Raw genomic sequence first — 22,122 nt, 5'->3', positions numbered from 1 at the left:
GTGTTGATTCAAAAGTTATTAAAACATGATGGTGAGAGCAACATCCTGGTTTGAACTAAAGACCAGGAAGTCAAGCAGTTCGACTGTTGCGGATTCTAGTTAAGTTGTCTCTTCTGTTATGATTTTTATTTTATTATGTCATTCCTCTCCAAATAGCACCAGAGTGCTTTCCAGAACACTGGTTACAAATATATAAAATAGTATTTGTTATGTGCAATTATACAGGGGTATGTAATGTATTTCGAGGGCATTCATGAGCGTGTTATGCAACGTTTACATAGAGGAGGAGAAAGGATGGGGGGTCCTATGATCTACTGATTGACTTAAAACTAGTTTTGGTCCCTATGTGTTTCATGATTTGAACTCTCATGGTATCCAGAGGTATTGTGGCTATTGAGTCATTGCTTTGAAAATATTCATGGTGTTTCAGACACATTTTACATTCTTTTCTTAAAGGTCCCTGTGTAACTATATGGATTACACATTTTGCGTTTGGGTAACAAAGGCCCTTTCTAGAGTGTCAATTGCATTGATTAAAACGCTCTACTTTTAGCAAAGCCTGCTTATCATTGAAGAGCATTTTGTCCCAGTTTACAAATATCTGATATGTTTAGTCCCTTAATCTGCTGCACTTATATGTCTTTGCAGGTGTCGAAATCTGGCGTTGCCGTGGCTGTGAGGACACGTCGTCCGGGAGAGTTCCTACAATCAAAATCTTTAATGAGGCCTGGCATGGGCCTTGCTTCTTGCGGTAAGTGAACTTGCTGCGTTGCCGTGATGCAAGTTTATCAGTTATTGGGATGCAGATCCTGCCTATATGAGTGAGCTATAAGCATTGACCGGTCAGTCACTATTGCCTTTAAATGATGGTCCATAAGTCTTACTTCCACTCTTGATGCCTGGAAGAAAGGGGATTCCTCGCTGCTGACGTCATTGGTGCTATCTGCTGAGTTATACATGTGCTACCTCCAGTTTCATCATGTGTCAGGCGGAAAGAGCGGGCTCTGGCTGTGAATGAACCTGGTCTTGTATACTTGAGCTGTTCTACTGCCACTGCTACCACTCTGGTGGTGTACTCCACAAGATGAAAGCACTTTTCTTGTTGCTCGAGGAGTCAATCCCTTATTTTTAGATACAGCAAGCAATGATGAGTGGTTGTAAGCCTTTTTGCTTGATTTGAAGAGTTTATGCTATCTGTGGTAGTAAGATGCTGGAATTTTAGGTCATGCACACTGTTTCCTGTTTTTGGAATGTAATCTGTGTAGCATATGTTCTGAACTGGTATAGAATAATATTGTTTTCTTAACAATATTGATGCGTACCCATGTCGGTCTTGAAAAATCCACAAATGGCTTAGTCCTGTAGGTTGAGTAACTTATTAAAGTTACCAGACTTGAGAGTATCTAAGCATTGGTTTCAGAAAACAAGTGTACATTTCAAACAAAAGTAATTGAATTTGCTAAGCTTATTTCATACTTTATTTTCATCCTGTAGTTCAGTAGTTTTAAGGCAGTTAGTTGTGTAATGGTGCTTGGTTTGGGACTGCCTCTGACTTGATTATTTATATATATATATATATATATATATATATCCACACGCAAATTCGAAATTGATGGCACTCCACTCGGGGATTTTTAACAGTTTTATTTCACAACTGTGTATATAAACGTAATCAAGTCCGAGGCAGTCCCAAACCTTCATTACCAAGCACCATTACACAACTAACTGTGTGGATATTGAAACGGGATACTGCCTTGATCCCGGCGATGGCACCAGCTCCTGAGTGCTCCCCCTGCGACGAGGCAAGTTGCGAGGTTATATATATATATATATATATATATATATATATATATATATATATATATAATCTCACTGATGGCTTTTGCCATAACCTAGACAGACTTTGAATAGCCCTACTGCTTTATACAGGAGTTTCTGGTATGTGACTTACTTTTCCTAAACCTGGCCAATGCCAATATTGCAGATGTAATCCTGAGATTTCATTGCTGCTTCATAGCTGCCTGTCTTTTCAGAAACTATATGTACAAGTGACTGCAGTACCTCCAATTTGCCCGGGGTTACTGTAACACCTTCAATAAATGCAGGCTATGTAACCGGAAGTACTCTGCCTTTTGGGACTTGTACTTTATTTTTATTATATAGACTTCAGAGTCTCGGCTTGTGAAGTTCTTGGTTTAGTTTATTATTGATGAAGCACAGCTGGGGAGATTGAGGTACACTTCAAGGCGTATATACAAATGACAACATAGCACTTCCCATACAATAATAGTTCACTACGTTCTTAATACAAATAAGCTTATATATATATATATATATGATCCAACTTGTCTCCAAAGTGCCTCGAGCACAGACAGGTACGCACACAGCAATAATGGGCCAGAATTAGGCTTTTTCTTCGTGAATGCTTTTATTTGTGCATAAAATGGTGCATGTCGTCAGACGCGTTTCGGGCACGTCCGTGCCCTTGCTCACTGATGTCAAACGGTAAAACAGCACTGTGATTTAAAAAAGATCTCCTATGCGTTTCCGGCCAAACAATAGTCATGCATAGCCACAGAAATAGGACTGTACAACAGAGGTACCAGATAGTGATTGCTAAGGCAGGCGCCATTTTAAAGGGCATATATTAAAGAGTCGTAGCATACACTCTAAACAAACAATCAAGCTAAAGTTATAGCTAACTATTGTAAACATTGTTATGTACTTATTAAAGTGCTCATGTGCAGATTATAGCTTCGAAAATCGAAATATGCTAATGTGTCAAATGTTAACAGCAATCGATCTCATATGCTGAGCTGGTTAAATCCTGATCCCAAGACATACGCAAATGTATATATATTTTACACCGTACATCTTTTCACTCTATTGTCTGTACAAATACATTACATTGGAAAAGATGATTGGACCCAGCCTTAAATGAGCTAAACACATTGTGCTCGACAGGATGAAGCTGACACTTTGCCAATTTGACAAAGTGCTAGTGTGCAAATCGCAAAATCATGGCTCAAATAGCATTTTAAATCTCCATCATTGTACAACAATCGATTTTATATGCCAAATTGATTGAGTATCTTATGAAAAACATGCCCTAATGCATAAAGATGCAAAATGCATCCTTAACATTTCTTAACTGTACAAATACATAGTGTTTAAGACCCTCAGGTACATTAAGCCTATAAACAACATCATAAGACCTCCCACTGCCTATTGTTTCTATCATATACTCCGAATGTAACCTACACCATTATGGTGTTCCTAATGGGTGATCTGGGCATGGTTATACTCCTCGTGTAAGGCAAAGCAAGGATATTGATCCTAAAATATTAATAACAGTGCTAAAAATAGTGTAAAGGTGAATAAAAAATGAAAAAAGTGTGCTAGAGTGCTCTGTATAACTTTATCAAAGTTAGAAGATTTTCAGATTTGCTGGGAGGGAAACCGGGAATACAAGGTTAAATACATATTGGAATTATAGACTAGTTACTGGGAGCCCTCAGTCCATCCTGATCTAATCTGATACCAATGGACTATCGTACTACATTGCATTGAGACTATTCATAAGAAGTTGCGTAGATCTTCCCCCATGTTAAGGCCTCCTGGGGTCTTACTATTTAGTTGGACAAAGTACCTAGACTCTAGTTGTCTTAGAGTTTTTTCGTTGTCTCCTCCTTTCTTATTTAGAATTACTGCATCGATCATGAAGTACTTGAGGTGTGATACATCTTTACCATGCGTAGTTTGAAAATGCCGTGCTACGGGGTAGCTTTGGTCCGCATTAACTATCGCTCGTAAATGTTGCAAGATGCGGACATGGACTGCCAGCTTCGTGCTGCCCACGTACACTAGGTTGCAACTGCACCGTAGTACGTATACCGCCAGTTCTGTGTGGCAAGTGGAATGTGTGTATATATATATATATATATATATATATATATATATATATATATATAATATATATATATATATATATATCAATCTATATATATATATCAATCTATAAATGCCACCACCTAAAGTTTAAAACACCATGGCCTATTAGAAATCCGACCTTCTCTCACAGCCATCATTCTTATCAACCAAGCTCCATTTTCATTTAATAAAAGTGGGACGTCAGTCTAATTTGAAAGAGAGTGGAAATAGAAATGTCTTAAACTTAAGGGGATTTCAGATGTTGCCCAGTGGTTTTAAGGCACCTACATTCCAATTCTTCACTTGAGTACCTTGCTTCCAGCAGCTTGAGATTGTTGCAAGTGTGGTGGCATCACATGTAAGTCGGATTTATGACTTAGTCTGGAAGTCTGATTTGTGACAAGACCTGCTAGATACGTAGACACAGGAGCCTTGATTAGTTTCACATCATGCACAGAAACATGAAGGGAATCTGATTGGAGATTGGCAGCCAGGACAGATGCACAATTTCTTTGAAGTGTTCTGACTCTTTCAAACCAAATATGGCCATCTGGAAATATTGTGTCATCGCAGTGGGCATATCCAAAGTTTGCTTTGCAAAAATGTCATCCGGGTACAAGTGAGTTTACAGAAATAGTAGTGACCTGATTTCACCACTAGCATACCCTGTGATTCGAAAGAGGCTACTGTCAAAAATAACATTCCTAAAAGATTCAAACCGAAGTTTGTGCAAAGCCCTTTATACCAAGCTAAGCTAAAGGTAGCGTTGAGGGGCCTACACGGTGAAGGAGCAGGCCTTTGATCTTGTTGACATTTAGGTGAAGCAGTTGTTGCACCCCCATCGCTGGACCATCTTCAAACAAACTGACCCCTGAACGGAGTCCAGTGTACGCCTCTGGCGATCAAGCAGGATCTTCATGTAATCCGCACAAAGCAGACACTGAAGACCATAACCCGGAGTCATTTGAGCCTTCTTGAATAGATGACTCCTGCCTGAAACCACAAGTCACTGGAAAAACAAGAGAAACCCTGTCGAGCACATTTTGTGTTCTGCCTGAAAGAAGCAACTTAATCCTTTTGTAATTTCAACATCTGATCCAGATGATCAGGGTGACACATGTAGCCCACTGTATTAAAACCTGTGGATAGGACAAACATAACACAGACCTGCATTGATAAATCACTGTCTTATCCATCACAACACTATCAATATCCCTGATAGAGCAGAAGCCAGGCTTGAGGGTCTAATGGCAACAAGTTAGTCCCAATGACTTTGCAGATGACCGAGAAAATCTGTCTCTAATTTTAACGATGAAAGGTAATTGGGGTACAGATCCAGAGTTTTGTGGCTTTATAGAATCCAGGTGACTTTTTTTTTTAACAAAGGCAATAAAATTGCCTGCTAATGGCAATGTCCTTTTGAAAGAGGGATTAAAACTGATGCTCAAAACTTCTGACTAGATCAGTGGTAATGTAGGTCTAGGCCGAAGCCTGCCTCCTTTCAGACAGCAGTAAACAGGTAGAGTCTGGTACACGGAGTCTCTAGCTTATGCAGGGTGAATAGCGAATGCAAAATCCTCTTGAGGCATTTCAGTACGACTTTCACAGCTCTTTTAATAAAAGATTGTTGCATAACTCTTAGCTTGGAGTTATGGATTTACTCCTGAAGTTAAAGTAGTTAATTATTTATAGGCGCTAGCACTCGTTACAACCTTTTTAAAATCCTGCTATTATTTATAATGACTTTTTTGCATTAAAAATCATTGTCTTGTGTGACGTATGATGATTCTTACTCGACTGTGAGTATCCAGAAGTGGTTTCCTCTATTGCTTTCTACAGTTGAGGTCATACAGGAAGAGCACATGGATATAAATTGTCATACCTTTTTGTAGTTAAAATCTTTGTACACTGTTTAGATTCATTCAAGACTAACCAAGATACAAGCCTATCAATCAATCAGGGGTTTATATAGCACACTACTCACCCTGAGGGTCTCGAGGCGCTAGACCACAGTTGATTTAATATACTTATGTAGTATCAGGTTGGCAGGCCTGGACTGGCCGTGCCGGGCATTGAGTGTTTCCCCAGGAGGCTGGAAAGGTGGGGGCTAGTTTTGCATTGTTGAGGGCTGGGTTTGTAACGGTGCCAGTAATTACTTCCCCAGGGGCTTGTCTTAGAAAATTGCCAGGGCTGCTTTGGGTTCTCAGTCAGGTCCTGCTGGTTGCATATTTTAGTACACACTTAACCAAATACATAGTTGGTGTAATCGTTAACTTCGCAACACGTAGCTTCAGTGTATTATGAGTATTATTACTCAACTGAAAATCCACAGAAAAAATGCTTTTGCTGGGAAACTATGGTCCGCTTAGAAGCTATGTGATTGATTGCTTCCCTTCCTTACCAACCAGGTAGTGGCAATTTGCCATGCAATAAAATAGAAATTAGGTTATCAGCAAACTGAGTCATGGAAGTGTTGTCAAAATAAACCTGGGTGTTACTAAAATTATGCAGAAGTATATTTGAGCATTGCATTTTTAGGCTTTCATCCCTGGTCTGATGTGATTCCTTACCAACTCTTCACTCAGCTATTTGGCTCAAAGGGGGTCTCTATCTGCTGAATTCCCACAGCTTCTAAGAGTCACTCTCACTGGAAAAGGGCTAGATGTCTGTGTGTTCAGGGTCCCAACTAACTTTTCTTTTTCTTTCTACCCTGAAGGTGGCCTTCATCTTCGGAGGTATTCCACAATACTTCGTGTCTAGTATTCAGCATGGGTGGATATTCTTGTACTGTTTGTATGTTGCTGGATGTATAACTACTATATTCCAAGAATGAGCAAAGTGCTTTTAGGTATTTTCCAAGGGATTGATGTGGGAGTCCTTTTATTATTGGGAAACCGCTATTCTCAATCATGGGAATAGTCCCACACATGTACCACAGGCCTTTGGTTGATCGTCTCCTGTGGCGTTTAGAAGGTTCAAATAAAAAAGAAAGTTTTATTGCACACAATGATTTTTTTGAATGTATTATTTCATATCTTATAGAGCTATTCTCATGAATATCTTGCTACGTCTCTGAGTTGTATAACATGGCATCATTGATCTTGTTTCTCCAAACTCAAGCCTTACTCCTAGATTATAGTGGTCTTTTCCATAAAACTGTCTCTTGATCTGCACAAGTCAATAAGCCCTGTGTGTCAAACAAATTATTTTTAAGTGCCTCTGGTACGTGGCAGACATGGTTATAAGGGCACCTGGAGAAGAGATACCTTTCCAAGATGTTTTTTTTAATTTAATATCTTTTTATTGGTTTTATAACTTCACAACACAACATATAACTGATATACAGCAGGTAACATGGAGTCTCGATTCCAAGCCACATCTCGTTACATCTTTTACAGTCTTGCAGCAGCCACATGCCGATGGAATCATATAATCAATTACCCATCTGACTAATTGGACCGCCATTGACCCCATATTTTCTGCTATTTGGCCTTCCAGCGCGTCCATTTGTATACCATCCATTCCGCAGCTGCGCAGTAGTCCATGACTCCATATCAGTCTTTCACTTTAGAGGGACTCTCTCTTTGCCAACAGCTCGCAATGTCTCTCTTTGCAACCAGGAAGCCGACCTCAGTCAGCGTTCTTTGTTCCCTTGTGTTTACCCAACCTTCCATAATCCCCAGAATCACCATTTTGAGGTCAGGGATGGGCAAGATACTTATGCACTCCACCAGAGAATAGTATACATTCTGCCAGTATCTCTGGATAGTGGGGCATTCCCATATAAGCTGATAGAAGAAGGTTCCTTTACCCCATTTATAGTGAATACAAAGTGGACTGCTCCCCTGCCTATTTTCCAAACCTTTTCTGAGCTGAAATATGTTGTATGAAAATAATAGAACTGAACAATTGATTTTCCAAGAAATTAAGCCAGGTAGGTAACACCCGACTCATGGATCCAAGACCAGTGATGTGATTTGGGACGCATTTTCAGCATCCAATAAAGACATCTCTAGGGCAGGTTCAAAACTTGTTCCGTCATTACTCTACGCAGATGACGCAGTGTTGTTTGCAGGACTGCCTTAGGTCTTCAAAATCTTTTAAATACTTGTATAGATTTTATGAACTATCTAGATCTTGCAATCAATTTCTCCAAATCTCACACCTTGACGATCGATCCCCAAAGGCATACTGGTTGTAAGTTCTTCTGCAGGGGGGTAGAACTTACCAAAGTTTCAACTTTCCCCTATTTGGGAGTGATGGTTGACGACAGAGGGTTGTGGGTTGCGCAAAGAGCAGATAACAAGAACATCCTGGCAAGTGCAGTGGGGGCAACTGTGGACTTCACAAAGAGACTAGGGGCTAAGTCTGTATCCGCCCCTAATAAAGGTTTATAGAGATAAATGTATCTCCATCGCCACTTATGGATGCGAGTGTGGGGGTATAAGGATGTAAGAGACATGCAGGTAGCAGAGAACACATTTTTGCATAGGCTCCTTGCTTTCCCCTCCTGCACCCCTGCCTTCATGATGCATGAGAAGCTGGGCTTGGGTTATATTTCAGATCATATTGCAGCCGTACCAATCGTGCGCTGGCTGAGAATCTGGTCAAGTCCAGCTCCCCCTTTAAATCAACATATCTTAGCGGACTGTACTGCACTTGAGGGGGCCTTGCATATCTCTTGGTTAAGGTATGTTATGGAGCAGCTGAGTAGGATAAGCTGTCCTGATTTGTTTATGAACCCCAGACTATTATATCCTAGTTTCATGAGGAACATCAAACAGTTGTTTCTGGCCAGGCAGTTGGGGGAAAGGGAGGGCACGGATATTGCTAAGCCTTCAGTGAGAAAATGTATAACACTGAGCTTAAGCAGTCTTCTCTGTAACTTGTTAACAATGTTCACCATTGCTTCCTGTTAACCAGATTCAGATTACATTTTATACACTGGTTAATAGCCTACCCTAAAGGATTTCCAAAGGTAGGTGCCCTAAAGCCATGTCCTTGTAACAATTTTTCAGAGCACGACACTTTGCACTTTGCATTTTTAGGTCGAGCCTGGGCAGCGCATGCGTTACTCTGCAAGGCATGCTGTATTGAGGGTAGACATAGAAGCTCTGCCCATTTCATTCCCATCTTTTCGGATGTCTCCTGTTACTGTCATTGTGAAATCATTGCTTTTCATTTGTAAATAGCCTTAATAGTCCCTCCTTGGTACCGTCTGCATTAGTAACCTCCCATAACGACTGGACTTTTTACTTGTCATTACACTTTCTGATTTATAAGTCGGTGAGCACTATTTTCTTTAAGGATCTTCCCCTATTCCACCCACGGAATTGCAGCACGCTGCTTGCTTTTAGTAATGTATTTATTAAAAATACAGCTTAGTCCGCTTTAACTAGAGCGGCCATGCTTATTTAATTTACGGCGCGATCCGCTTTCACTTTAGTGGCCGCGCTTATTTAAATATTCATTTTACAAAGGGGGCTGCATTCACATTAGCGGCTGTGCTTATTTATTTATTTAATTTACAGTGCGGGCCACTTTCACTTTAGCGGCCCCGTTACAGAACCTTTCTAAAAGTTTTTTTTTCACTTTGCAAGCGCCGCCAGACGCGCTTTCACTTTAATGTTGGCCGCGCGCCCCTTTCTTTAGACGCTGCTCACTTTTTCCTGAATACGGTAGCAGCATCTGAAAAAAGGGGCACGGCTACCATTAAAGTGGTCTCTCATTTGCGAGAGTTTGAGCTATGGGCATTAAAAATAACAATGCCTTTTATCAGGGGCGTAACACAGGCCCCGTAGCCCCCGCGGTGCGGGGTGCCCCCAAACTCCAGGGGGCCCCCTCAGCACAACACTCTGGCCGGAGAGCTCCTGTTTCAGCCCGGAGGGTGCTCATCCACGTACCTTGCAGGGAGGCCCCGTCAAGTTTCATTACGCTTGTGCCTTTTATATGTGTTGCTTTTAAAAACACATAAATAAAAAGGCATTGTCGGTTGCAATGCCAATAGCTTAAACACTCACAATTGCGAGACCCATAGCATGCTTGTTCTGTGAATTCTATGGCACCCTGCGGAAACAATTTATCATTCTGCTGCTAAGAAATGGTCAATTTGTCCACGTAAGCCCTGCAGTATTGTACTTACAAAGGCTTTCCTCTCCCCTAGTTTCATGGTTTACCTTGGGGTCGCAAGGTTTTTTCAGGAGCCCTAAGTTTCGGGAAGAAGCTGTTCAAGGACTAGAAGGCTTGAATTTGATTTGAGCCTTATGGGCAATGTCTGTGTTTATTCTACGGCGGTATACTTTACACACTGAAGTTGATGTCTCTTGATCCTGTAAATGTACTGATGCACTTGCTCTTTATATGTCCAATTTTTTACCCCCGATGATGTGCTTTGTATTCCTTCTTTTTTACATTGAGTCTCAATCTGCCCATTTGCGCAAACTGTCTTAAATGATTTTATTCAAGTTATTTGGAGGTGCTTATGCATTAATGATTTCTTTTAAGCTCTATGTAATTATATGTGTCTTCTGGTACACTTTTTAGGTCTCGCCCTGGCGAAAAGCTCGCTCTCGCCACGAGACCTATAGCTGTCCACTCTGCTTCCAAGGAGACAAGAGATGGTGACACGCATCACACCGTAATCGGATCAGGTCGCGCGCGTTCACCATCTCCTGTCTGCTTTAGCCTCCAACACACACAGGTACACCTCCCCCTGCTTTAGTACACACACACACACACACACATACACACACACACACACATACACACACACAAACGCACACACACGAGCGCACACATACAGAGATTCCCCCCCACCCCACAGTACAACTAACCCCACTTACCGCATCGGTGCCAGTCCAGACTCTGCAGCCTCCGCGGGGCTCTCCCTCGGGCATGGGAGCCCCGCGTCACCACTGCTCCTCTCTGGGCCAGCCACTCCGTGTGCGCGGGCTTCAGAAGACGGAAGTCCCGCCCCACGATAGGTTTCGGTTTTGCTCACAGCCTTTGTCAGACCAGCACTTTTTAAAAAGCTTCTTTGTCTTCGTTGAGGCTGTGCTCTTCAAAGTATATGCTCCTGGCTACGTCACATCTTTCAAAGCGACAGGTGATTTTTTTTTTTTTAGAGCCAGCTGCAGCAACAATCTTGCAAATTGCTTCTTTTCATCACAGCGGCTTCTCGTAGTTATACCTGTTGCTTCCTCGTCGGTAGGCAGCCTTTGCATCGGTGATAGTCCCCGTGCTGCGACCGCCAGACTGACAACACTTTTAATCCATCCAACCCGCTTTTAATCCATCCAACCATGCTTCTCTGCACTCGCAGGGGTTGGTGTGACAGAGCGAGTACCATATGGTGCAACTTGCTATCCAGCAGGTCTGACCTGATAGAACACTCCGGTATGCTACTTAGCGTTGTAGAACCCAAACCTCATTGCTGTCCCTCAGTGTACCTCTCAGTACGGGAGCTTGCCGTAAAGTTCCATCTTCGGTGTTAGCGCCGAGAAGCTGTTCGCGTTCTCACTCCAGGAAGAGAGTACATGTAGAACTTATGAATGAATTCCACCACTGCCACAAAACACGGTATACTATAGCTAGCAGCAAAGTACTAATTCCCATTAATAATTTGACTTTGACAAATTTACTGCTGCCTCCTCGAGCGCGGTGTCATTCAGCCCTTGAGCCGCCTTGTCTCGCACCACTCGGGGCACACAGACGCCTCAGCTCACAGTGCTGTTACCCCTTCTGTCCATCTGTTCCCGAGTGTGTCACTTAGGAGACAGCTCTATATCTCCTCGCCTCACCCTTTGGGCTCTGGTTTTTTACTCCTCTCTGGGCCCCAGTGTCACTGACTCCCTGGAGTTCAAGGTCACTGACACCCATGGGCGTCTGTGGCACTAGCCTTTCGGGCGAAGGATCACTCGTCTATTTTTCACGTCTCATCTCTTTATGGTTCGCAGGGCTGTTCACACCCCGTGCACCAGAATATGTCCTCACTTCTTGCTTCCTGCCTCTCTCTCTTGTGCGACGGTTCCAGAGACTCACTCTGTCCAGGAGGCTCTTGTCGGCTCTAGTAGCCTGTGTGCCGCTCCAGGCACAGTCTCTGTACCGCTAGAGCTATCAAAGTCTGTACACTGCAGCGGCTGTCTCTCCCTGGATCCCACAGTCTATCCCGCACTCTGCGTCCTTCCTCTTTGCAATAGAGACACTCAGACTGAAAGTGACCTCTCTGCACGGCTTCCCCTTCCTCCAAATCGTGTCTGTCTCATACGACAGTCCTGCTTCCTCCTCTACCGTTGCCTGTCTCTAACTTATCCCCACTCCGGCTCTTTTACGCTGCCTCCGGGCTTCTCTCCTCTTTCTCTGACCTGTCTTAGTATTTCCCACTTCTCCATTCCCATTCTCTGCTTCCACTCCAGCTCTTTCTCTGACTTCTCTCACTCCCCTTCCACTCTCCACACTTTCCATTGGTGCAAAGTGTTGAGACTGTTTGTGTGACATTTCCATGATTCGTCGGTGTTTGTGTGTGCTATTCACATGCTTTAGCAGTGACCATTTAGCACAAGTAGAGGCAACTACTAGTAATGGTCAATTAATTAGATAAATTGCAGAAATGATTGGGTGACACCTTCAGACATTACTCGGAATTTCAGCCAACATCAAACTTGCATTATGGGACACGTAGTTCCGTTCTTAAAAGATTACTGGAGACTAAACAAGCGGCACAGGATTAAGGTGGTGCATATGCCACACTGGCTACAGAGTTCCTTACTTTAAATCCATGCAGAACTAAGTGTGTGTTAGGCGTTGAGGGATTACATGTACTTTACACATCCTGCTGTCCTCATCTGGGCTCAAGGACAGCAGGACAAGAAGGGGTCGGGATCCAGATATTTTAATGACCGCCGCCTCCTTGGAGCCCACACCGCTGTCATGCACTCCTCGTCTCCGAGGACGTCCCGAAGGCGATGGCACAAGTACACAAAGGCCCCACTGCCAGACTTATTTCAGTTAACTGCACAAGTGTGATTAAGTGGTCTACCACACACACACACACACACACACACACACACACAACCACACATACACACAACCACACATACACACAACCACACACACACAACCACTCACACACAACCACTCACACACAACCACTCACACACAACCACTCACACAACCACTCACATACATCCACCACACACACAACCACGCACACACAACCACGCACACACAACCACGCACACAACCACACACACACAACCACACACACACAACCACACACACACACAACCAACCACACAACCAACCACACACACAACCACACAACCAGACACACAACCACAAACAACACACACAACCAGACACAGAACACACACAGCCAGACGCACAGCCAGATGCACAGCCAGACGCACAGCCAGACGCACAGCCAGACGCACAACTACACACGCGCACAGCCAGACACGCGCACAGCCAGACACGCGCACAGCCAGACACGCGCACAACCAGACACGCGCACAACCAGACACGCGCACAACCAGACACGCGCACAACCAGACACGCGCACAACCAGACACGCGCACAACCAGACACGCGCACAACCAGACACGCGCACAACCAGACACGCGCACAACCAGACACGCGCACAACCAGACACGCGCACAACCAGACACGCGCACAACCAGACACGCGCACAACCGCACACGCGCACAACCGCACACACGCACAACCGCACACACGCACAACCGCACACACGCACAACCGCACACACGCACAACCGCACACACGCACAACCGCACACACGCACAACCGCACACACGCACAACCGCACACACGCACAACCGCACACACGCACAACCGCACACACGCACAACCGCACACACGCACAACCGCACACACACAACATCCACACACACACAACATCCACACACACACAACATCCACACACACACACACACACGCACACACACACACAACCACACCGTCAGTGCACACAACATCCACACACACAACCACACCGTCAGTGCACACAACAACATCCACACACACACACACACACGACCACACCGTCAGTGCACACTTTCAACAGGCACAGACACCATCAGTCATCAGTGCACGCTTCTCACCAGGCACACACACACCACCAGCTGTCAGTGCATGCTTTTCACCAGGCACACACCACCAGCTGTCAGTGCATGCTTTTCACCAGGCACACACCACCAGCCATCAGTGCACGCTTTCACCAGGCACACACCACCAGCCATCAGTGCACGCTTTCACCAGGCACACACACTACCAGCCAATAGTGCAAGCTTTCCACTAGGCACACACACCACCAGCTGGCAGTGCACAATTTCTACAGGCGCACACACCACCAGCCATCAGTGCACACATCAATTGTTAACGCATCCACAATTAACTATTGTAGCAATCACAGTAAGGTGCTCTTTACTTTTAAACATATCATCGAAAGCGCAGCATGCCGCCATTACTACAAAAAAAAAAAAAAAAATTTGGCCTACAATTTATAGACTTTTGTTGCAATTGGTGTTGCAATATTTAGCAATGCCAATAGCTCCAACTTAATTAATGCGAGACCTATTGTATTGTAAATGCTTGTCTTTTTAAAAGATTTTAGGTCTCACCTGCAACCATCGCGAAGCGATGTTGCAGCGAGGACCTATAGCTGTCTGCTCTGCTTCCAAGGAGACAGGAGATGGGCACTCGCAGGCTCCAGGCCAGGATAGCGTTGCGCTCGTTCACCACTTGACTTAGTCACGCGCTGTTCATCTCCTGTCTCCCTTGCAAGCCTCAGCCGACGACATGCATGCACGCATGCGCGCACACACACACACACACACACACACACACACATACATACATACATACATATATTCCCCCCCCCCCTCCACTCACCGGGCTCTTTTGTCGCGTCGCTGCGCTGCTACAGGCTCCGCACTCCCCTGGTGTTTTCTCCGCCGCATCACCACACGCGGGGCTTCCCTCATGCCTGGGAGCCCCACATCACCGCTGCTCCTCTGGGCCAGCCATTCCCCCTGGGCCGGTCTTCCCGCAACTTCATAGCAACCGGTCTCGGAGCACTTCCGGTGACGACTTCCTGTTCTGCCTCCATAGCGACGGCTGTCAACTGAAGAGCTGGAGCCGGGTGAGAGATCCTGCCATTTGTCTCAATTGCAGTTTATCCTTCCCTGTCTGCCCCGCTCCTTCCTTGTTTAAAGCCTGGCGCCACTCCGCAAGGGCTGAAACCCGTGTAGACCCACAGATGCGCCACCTCAGCGACCGGGCTGCAGCGCCCCATTCTGGACACGATTGATTACTAACCCTGTATCACCTGCACAACTATAACTTTACAATTCTAAATAATTCACGCTTTATTTCGTTTGCTGAACATCAGAAATTCTTCGAACGCAGTTAATAACACACTAGCTGTTATTATACAACTCTCTGCACTAAGGAGGAGTATTTTGCTTGGCAGGGCAAAGCGCCACGAAGCAGCTGGTTAATGTGCGTCTTGTGGTTTAGCTTTCTAACTCCTTGCGCTCGAGAAGGCAGCCAAAAATAGATCCCCCAATATGACGACGTATAAATGGGTGCTCACTCAGAGCTCCCATGTGCAGTAAACGGAGAGGCAAAAGTCTGGGTTAGAGGAAGTGACACCTGCACCCTCTGACATCAGACCGTTGACCCCTTGAGGTACTGGCGGCTCCCATCGAGAGGCGGATGGAGAGAGCCCTTCACATATTCGACGCATAAACAGCTGCTTTTGGGTGACGCCTCACCATTCGGTTTAGGACCCGTGCAGTGTTTAATTTGTAAAAGAATACGTGCCGGGCTTCAGTTTTGGAAGTCGGCAGCAAGTGCTGCCTGACTACAAAGGCTGTGTGGTCTTAATTTCATCTGGTCCCTCTTTAATCCACCACCAGTCAATCACACTCTGTCCAATTACCACTCTCGTTCAGGCTATTTTGTGTCCCTGTTGTCTTTGCCATTGCTTCTTGTCTTTCTCCCTTTAGTGTTTTGCTCCCATGCTCTGGGTCACAGTCTGATGAGTGAGAAATAGGTGCTGGGGAGCCCACCTGCAGGCACCGCTCCAAATTAAGACCGTGTGCACTTGAGGGTGGGGGCTGCGTGCTGGCCCTCTGCCCCAGGTCAGGCACGGACATGCCCGCCAACACGTGCACTGCGAAGGAAGGGGCGCCCACTATTCACGGATGTCAACTGTCTCAAACACGCTCCGTCGGCTATGCAGCTGAAGGCTTCTCCCACAGGCTTTTGGTACTACTGTGCAGGGGGCTCATCAGTGTCCTGGGTGGAGGCTTCTACCACCAGTGTCCCGGGGTGGAGTCTGCTCGCACTGGTATCCATGAGAGGAGGTTTCAGAGGCTGGGGTGCTCCACTAGTTTTTCTAGCGGGGGTGTTTGTATATGCACGGGAAGGGGTATCTTTAAAGGGATCTGTATGACTTGTAGAGTTTTATATAGTGCGAACTTGACCCGGAGGCATCAGAGCTCTCCTGTCGGTGCCCAGATTTAGTGGTGCCTACACACACAAAAGGCGTCAAGTTTTTATGTAGCAGCGGATGTTTATTTATGCGCAGGTGATGTTTGACGTATATGTGCAGTCATTTCTCGGTGCCCAGATTTTGTGGTGGGTTCCTGTAGAGGGTCTCATGTTTTTATTTACCACCTGTTGTGTATTTATACATGTGGTGATGTTAAGTGCATCATGTGTGCAGTTATTTGTTGGGTTGCACAATTTGTGGTGAGTACATGTAAAAGGTGTTGCATTTTTTTTTTTTTTAAAGTTTTTAAAACCTTTATTCAAAACCAGTGCACACAGCTATTCAGCCTGACATCCCGGAGGCAAGGCAGCAGTTTGAATCAGAAAAACAATAGTGCAAGAATCAGTACAGCAGAACAGTGAAGGTTGATTTTACTTTTATAAGAGAAACACAGAGAAATAAGAAATGAAGAGAAGCGCCAGATCAGGCGCAAAGACATAGGCAATGGAGTATGAAGATCAGTGAGGCGTTGTGGGGGGGTCGGGGGGATATATGGAGCACAAGTATGAAACAGGAAAAAAGCCATGAGCGGGGAGGGAGGAAAACACAGGATAGCATATATACAGCATTACAGTTGGTGTCACAGGCTACGGCGACAGATGTTCCTCCAGCGGAGCGGGTTCTGGTGGTATGCAGATGTCCCCCCTGTATGCATTCAAACCCCCCACAATTTCTGCCACTTTTTAGGTTTACCCCTGGCAACATAAACGGTCTTCTCCCTAAACATACACCAATCCATATTGGCTTTCCATTGTACAACCTTAGGAGCTGCCGTAGCTCCTCATTTCTGCGCGATGTCACGTTTAGCCACCATGTTGCCAAGGGTTACCCATTGAGTCTGGGCCATGTTGTGGTCCGTCGGGTCCCAGATGTTAAGGAGGCATCTCCTGGCTTCCGCATTCACCGTTACCCCAGTCACCTCACCCATGATCGAATGCACGCGTCGCCAGTAGGAAGCTATTGCGGGGCATTCCCAAAGGATGTGCATGAAAGTGGCAAGGGCACCACAGCCACGACGACAAAGCCCATCCTCAGAGTAGCCCATATGCACGAGTCGGGGACCAGTTACATAAACCCTGTGCAGGATCTTAAGCTGCACCAGTCTGAGACGGGAAGAGATGGCAACCTCCTTAGGGGAGGATACCGCACTCTGCCAGTCCTCATTATCAATTTCCAACCCATCACGCATCAACCGGTCCCTCACACACAGGAGGAGGTCGGTACGGACATTTATGAGTTTTTTATAGGACAGTGAGATGGCGCTGTCCGGCATATGGCCGTCCAGCACCCTATCCTCCAATGGGGAGCTGTCAGGGATCGCCCCCTCCTCCGGTTTAGCAGACAGCAATGCGTGCCGTAACTGGGCATACCGGAAAAATTCTGAGTCACCCAATTGAAATTCTTCCTGTAACTGGGCAAAGGTCTTAATCTCGCCTCTCGACAACATGTCTTCCACCCTGGAAATGCCTATCAGGTCCCACTTGTCAAAACCCTTGGTATGCCACAGTGTGCCCAGGATGTCAGAGTCGTATAATGGGGTCAATTTAGTCAGTCTATCTTTCCATCCCTGACCCTTGGTAATTGCCCTCCAAATATGGACCGCGGTTTTCATTGGACCCGACATCCGCCTATCAAGAGACCTCGAGTAGAGCGCCCTGTAGTAATTCCCGCCGCCCAGAAGCCATCTATCCATGGCGTATCCAGGGTTGTTTTCCGGACCATACAGACCGTGGTTGATTGCCACTAGCTGGGAAGCCCAATGGTACCTTCGCACGTCGGGTAACGCTATCCCCCCATCGTACCACGGGAGCGTGAGCTTCATGATAGCAATGCGGGGCCGGCCATCCCAAAGCAGGGCACGTTGCAGGCTCTCGATCTCCCGGAATTACCGGGCTGGGACCGGATCCTGAGTCTTTTGCAGGGCATAAAGGAACCTAGGCAAGGACATCATTTTAAATAATGCCGCGCGTCCAAGCAAAGAGAGCGGGAGTTTGCGCCATCCCTCCACGTCTCGCCGAAGGCGGAGAAGAAGGGGAAGCAGATTGTACTCGTAGCGCGCCTTCGCATTGCTGGAGATATAAATCCCCAAGTACCTGAAGCCCTGGCTCGCCACCTGAATGCCGCAGCCCCTAGGGAGGCGCGGTGTTCCCCCTTTCAGGACGTACAGGTGCGACTTGGCCCAGTTGATAACAAGGCCAGAGTACCGACCAAAAAGCCGCAGCACATCACAGGCCACAATAAGGGATGTGCAGGGGGAGGTGAGGTACAGCAGAATATCATCTGCGTATAGAGAGACTCTGTCCTCAAAACCAGGGGCCCACCTGATACCATGCAGATCCGGGTGAGTCCGCAACAGGGCCGCGAGTGGCTCAAGCGCAAGTGCGAACAGGAGAGGCGACAAAGGACAGCCCTGCCTGGTGCCCCTACGAAGAGCAAAAGTCGCCGAAACGCGGCCATTAACGGCAACGTTAGCCAGCGGTTCGGCATATAGAAGTTTAACCCATCCCACGAATTCCGGGCCAAAACCAAGCTTCGCCAACACTGCCCACAGGTAACTCCACTCGAGGGAGTCAAAGGCGATCGTGGCGTCCAAGGACGCCAGGACAGCCGGCTCCTCGAGCGTATGGGCCCTAGCCAGGGCACCGTGAAGTCTACGCAAGTTAAGAGCAGTGTTGCGGTGTGGAATAAAGCCCGACTGGTCCGGGTGCACTAAGTCGCCGATAACGCCAATCAGACGATTGGCGAGCATCTTGGCAAGAATCTTAGGCTCTGCGTTAAAGAGAGAGATGGGACGGTACGACCGACACAAATCCCTCGGCTTCCCTTCCTTGTGGATGACCACAATGGTGGCCAACCTCTGGTCAAGGGGAAGTAGACCATTCTCCCGTGCCTCCAGGAACATATTGCGCAAGTGTGGGGACACCACATCCGGTCTAATCTTGTACAATTGAAACCGGAATACCGTTGGGACCAGGCGCCTTGCCAGACCTCAAAGAACGGATAGCAAGTGCGACCTCATCCACGGAAACGTCCCTGTCCAGATCATCCCGCTCCGCGTCCGACAAGCACGGAAGATTGATGTCGGAAAGGAAAGCAATCGAATCGGCCTCAGACCGGTCCGAGACAGAGGCGTAGACACCCCGAAAGTAATCCGCAAAGGACTCGGCAATGGCACTCGGGTCAGTGACCACCACTCCGTCCCCTCCCAGTATCTCAGGGACGACACGGCTGGCCCTCTCCTTCTTGTCCAGCCAGGCCAGCAACTTCCCGGCCTTGTCGCCGACGTCGTAAATCTGACCCTGCTGTTCCTTACCCAGGACGAGAGCAGCGTTAGTAGCGAGATCACGGTACTCCGATTGTTTAAGGGAGAGACTGTGCAATAGGGCAGGCTCGGGACCTGCCTCTAACCGGGAGTCCAACTCCAGGATCTCCGCCTCGACACGCACCATATCGGCATCTCTGATTCTACGGGCCTCCGCTATGAGAGTAAAGGCCTCTCCCCTCAAGACTGTTTTAAATGCTTCCCACAGAGTGGCGGCCGACATAACCGACCCCACGTTTTCCGTGAAATAGAGGTCGATGGCTTTGGCCAGGAGACTACGAGTCTTGGGGTTCCGGAAGTACCATGGGTTAACTACCACCGGTCGTTCCGACATAACGATATTAAAGTCGAATGAGACCCACAGCGGGGAATGGTCAGAAATACCCCGTGCCAAAAAACGGGCCTCGGAGACCGCCAGCGCGTGAGCCGCCAGGGTAAGAACGTAGTCGATTCTGGAATGGCTACCGTGAGCTCCAGAATGGAAGGAATATTGGCTTTGGGTGGGATGCAGGAGTCATCGACCAGCCCCAGTGTCTCAAGGAAGGTGGGCAACCACAGTTGGGTGTTATGGAGGTCTCTAGGCGGATGTCGGTCCAAGGATCCGGAGCAAACCGAGTTAAAATCACCCCCCACAATCAACAGCCCCGCGGGCAGATTCAAAATGGCGCCACCAAGGTCCTGGAAGGTGCTAGTCTGCAAACCCGGAGGAACATAAACTGAAAGTAATGTCAGGGCACGCCCTTCCCATCGTCCCGCAACAGCGGCATACCGCCCCCTCTCATCAATCACAGTAGAGTCAATCTCAAACGGAAGGGACGTACGCACCAGAACACCCGCCCCCCGAGATCCCGAAGAGAACCCCGAATGGGCCACCATTTTAAACCCTTTACGATTGAGCGCTCTACACGTGTTTCCAACCAAATGCGTTTCTTGCAAGAGAACAATATCTGGCATATGTCGTTTAAGCAACTACAGCACCACCCCTTTCTTAATACGGTCACCCAAGCCATTGACATTCCAACTGAGAACTTGCAATTTCCTACCCCCCATCGTCGTGTCCCAGGTCCCACCCAACCCCGAAAAGCCTCAACAACAAGTGAAACATAACAGAACATACGACCCATTGCCTGAGAGATAGAAGAAGAGAACAAAGAAAACACACATAAACATAACCCACCACCACCCCCCACCCTGCACCCCTGCAGCAGACTAAAAAGCCCCCCCAACCAGCAGTGTGCCTGTCGCCCCATAAACTAAACTACAAGAAAGACCCTAGAGGAGTAAGGAATCCCCGCAGCCCCCCCCCCCCTGCCACCCTCCATGAAAAATAGGAGAAACAAAAGTGCAAAAACTTTGGCATCAGCAGTCACAGTCATCGGGAACACCAACCGCTTAAGCTAGCACAACAAGAACTATTCTTGAAGATCAAGGCCCCCAGATGCGCCTTCGGAGTGTTTCTCATGCTCTTCTCGGCGTTGCGGCAAAGTGTACAGCCAGTCGCTCGCAGACTCAGGCATATCGAAGAACAGGGCTCGGCCATCATGCTCGACCCGCAGTTTAGCGGGGAACAGCATAGAGTACTTGAGCCCCATGTCTCTGAGGCGCCGTTTCACCCCCGCAAAGCTCTGACGCTGTCTCTGAACGGCCCTGGTGAAGTCCGGGTAGAAGTTCACTTCAGCATTCTTGAATTTAAGTGGTCCATGTCGCCTGGAAGCTTGAAGGATCACATCACGGTCCCTAAAATTGAAGAGCCGGGCGATGATGGGTCTTGGTGCGACACCCGTCTTCGGAGGGCCGCCAGGTATCCTGTGAGCCCGTTCAACCGAAAAAAAGTTACTGAGTCCGGCTGGTGCGAGATGAGTCTGCACCAAGTCCTCCACAAAGAGGTCGACAGCCGCTTCCTCCGCTCCCTCCTGTACTCCGATGATGCGGACGTTTTGTCGTCTAGCACGCCCTTCGAAGTCCTCCAGCCGTCTGGAAAACTGGTCATTAACCGATCGTAGGGTCCGAACCTCCGCTTGCAGGTCCGAGACATCGGTCGTTAGGCTGGAGGTCTTGATGTCAAGGGATTTCACCCAATCATTAGTTTTGCCCAAATCGGCCCTGATCAGGTTAAGATCAATGGCCAGGGTGTCCACCTTATTTGCCAGGACCTCGTGCTGTTTATGCATCTCAGTCCTGATGCTTGTGATGGCCCCCATGATGTCTCTTAAAGTGGGCTCCGAACCTTCGGGCGAGCCCGTACGTAGGGAGTCTTTGGATTGAGCCACCACAGAAGGCGAGGTCCTTTGCTGGG

General features: G+C 47.1%; 1 protein-coding gene across 1 annotated transcript in view; it reads left to right on the top strand.

Annotated features, from left to right (window-relative positions):
- Positions 1–22,122, top strand: part of LIMK2 (LIM domain kinase 2) — a 345,031-nt gene that overhangs the window by 27,305 nt on the left and 295,604 nt on the right. The window contains exon 2 of the mRNA XM_086942843.1: positions 649–751. Within this exon, the coding sequence (XP_086798969.1) occupies positions 649–751 (103 nt within the window). The remainder of the gene's footprint in view (positions 1–648; positions 752–22,122) is intronic.

The sequence above is a fragment of the Lissotriton vulgaris genome, chromosome 11, assembly GCF_964263255.1.
Source record: "Lissotriton vulgaris chromosome 11, aLisVul1.2, whole genome shotgun sequence".
NCBI classification, from domain to species: Eukaryota; Metazoa; Chordata; class Amphibia; order Caudata; family Salamandridae; genus Lissotriton; species Lissotriton vulgaris.
This window is presented reverse-complemented; position numbering and strand designations above follow the sequence as displayed.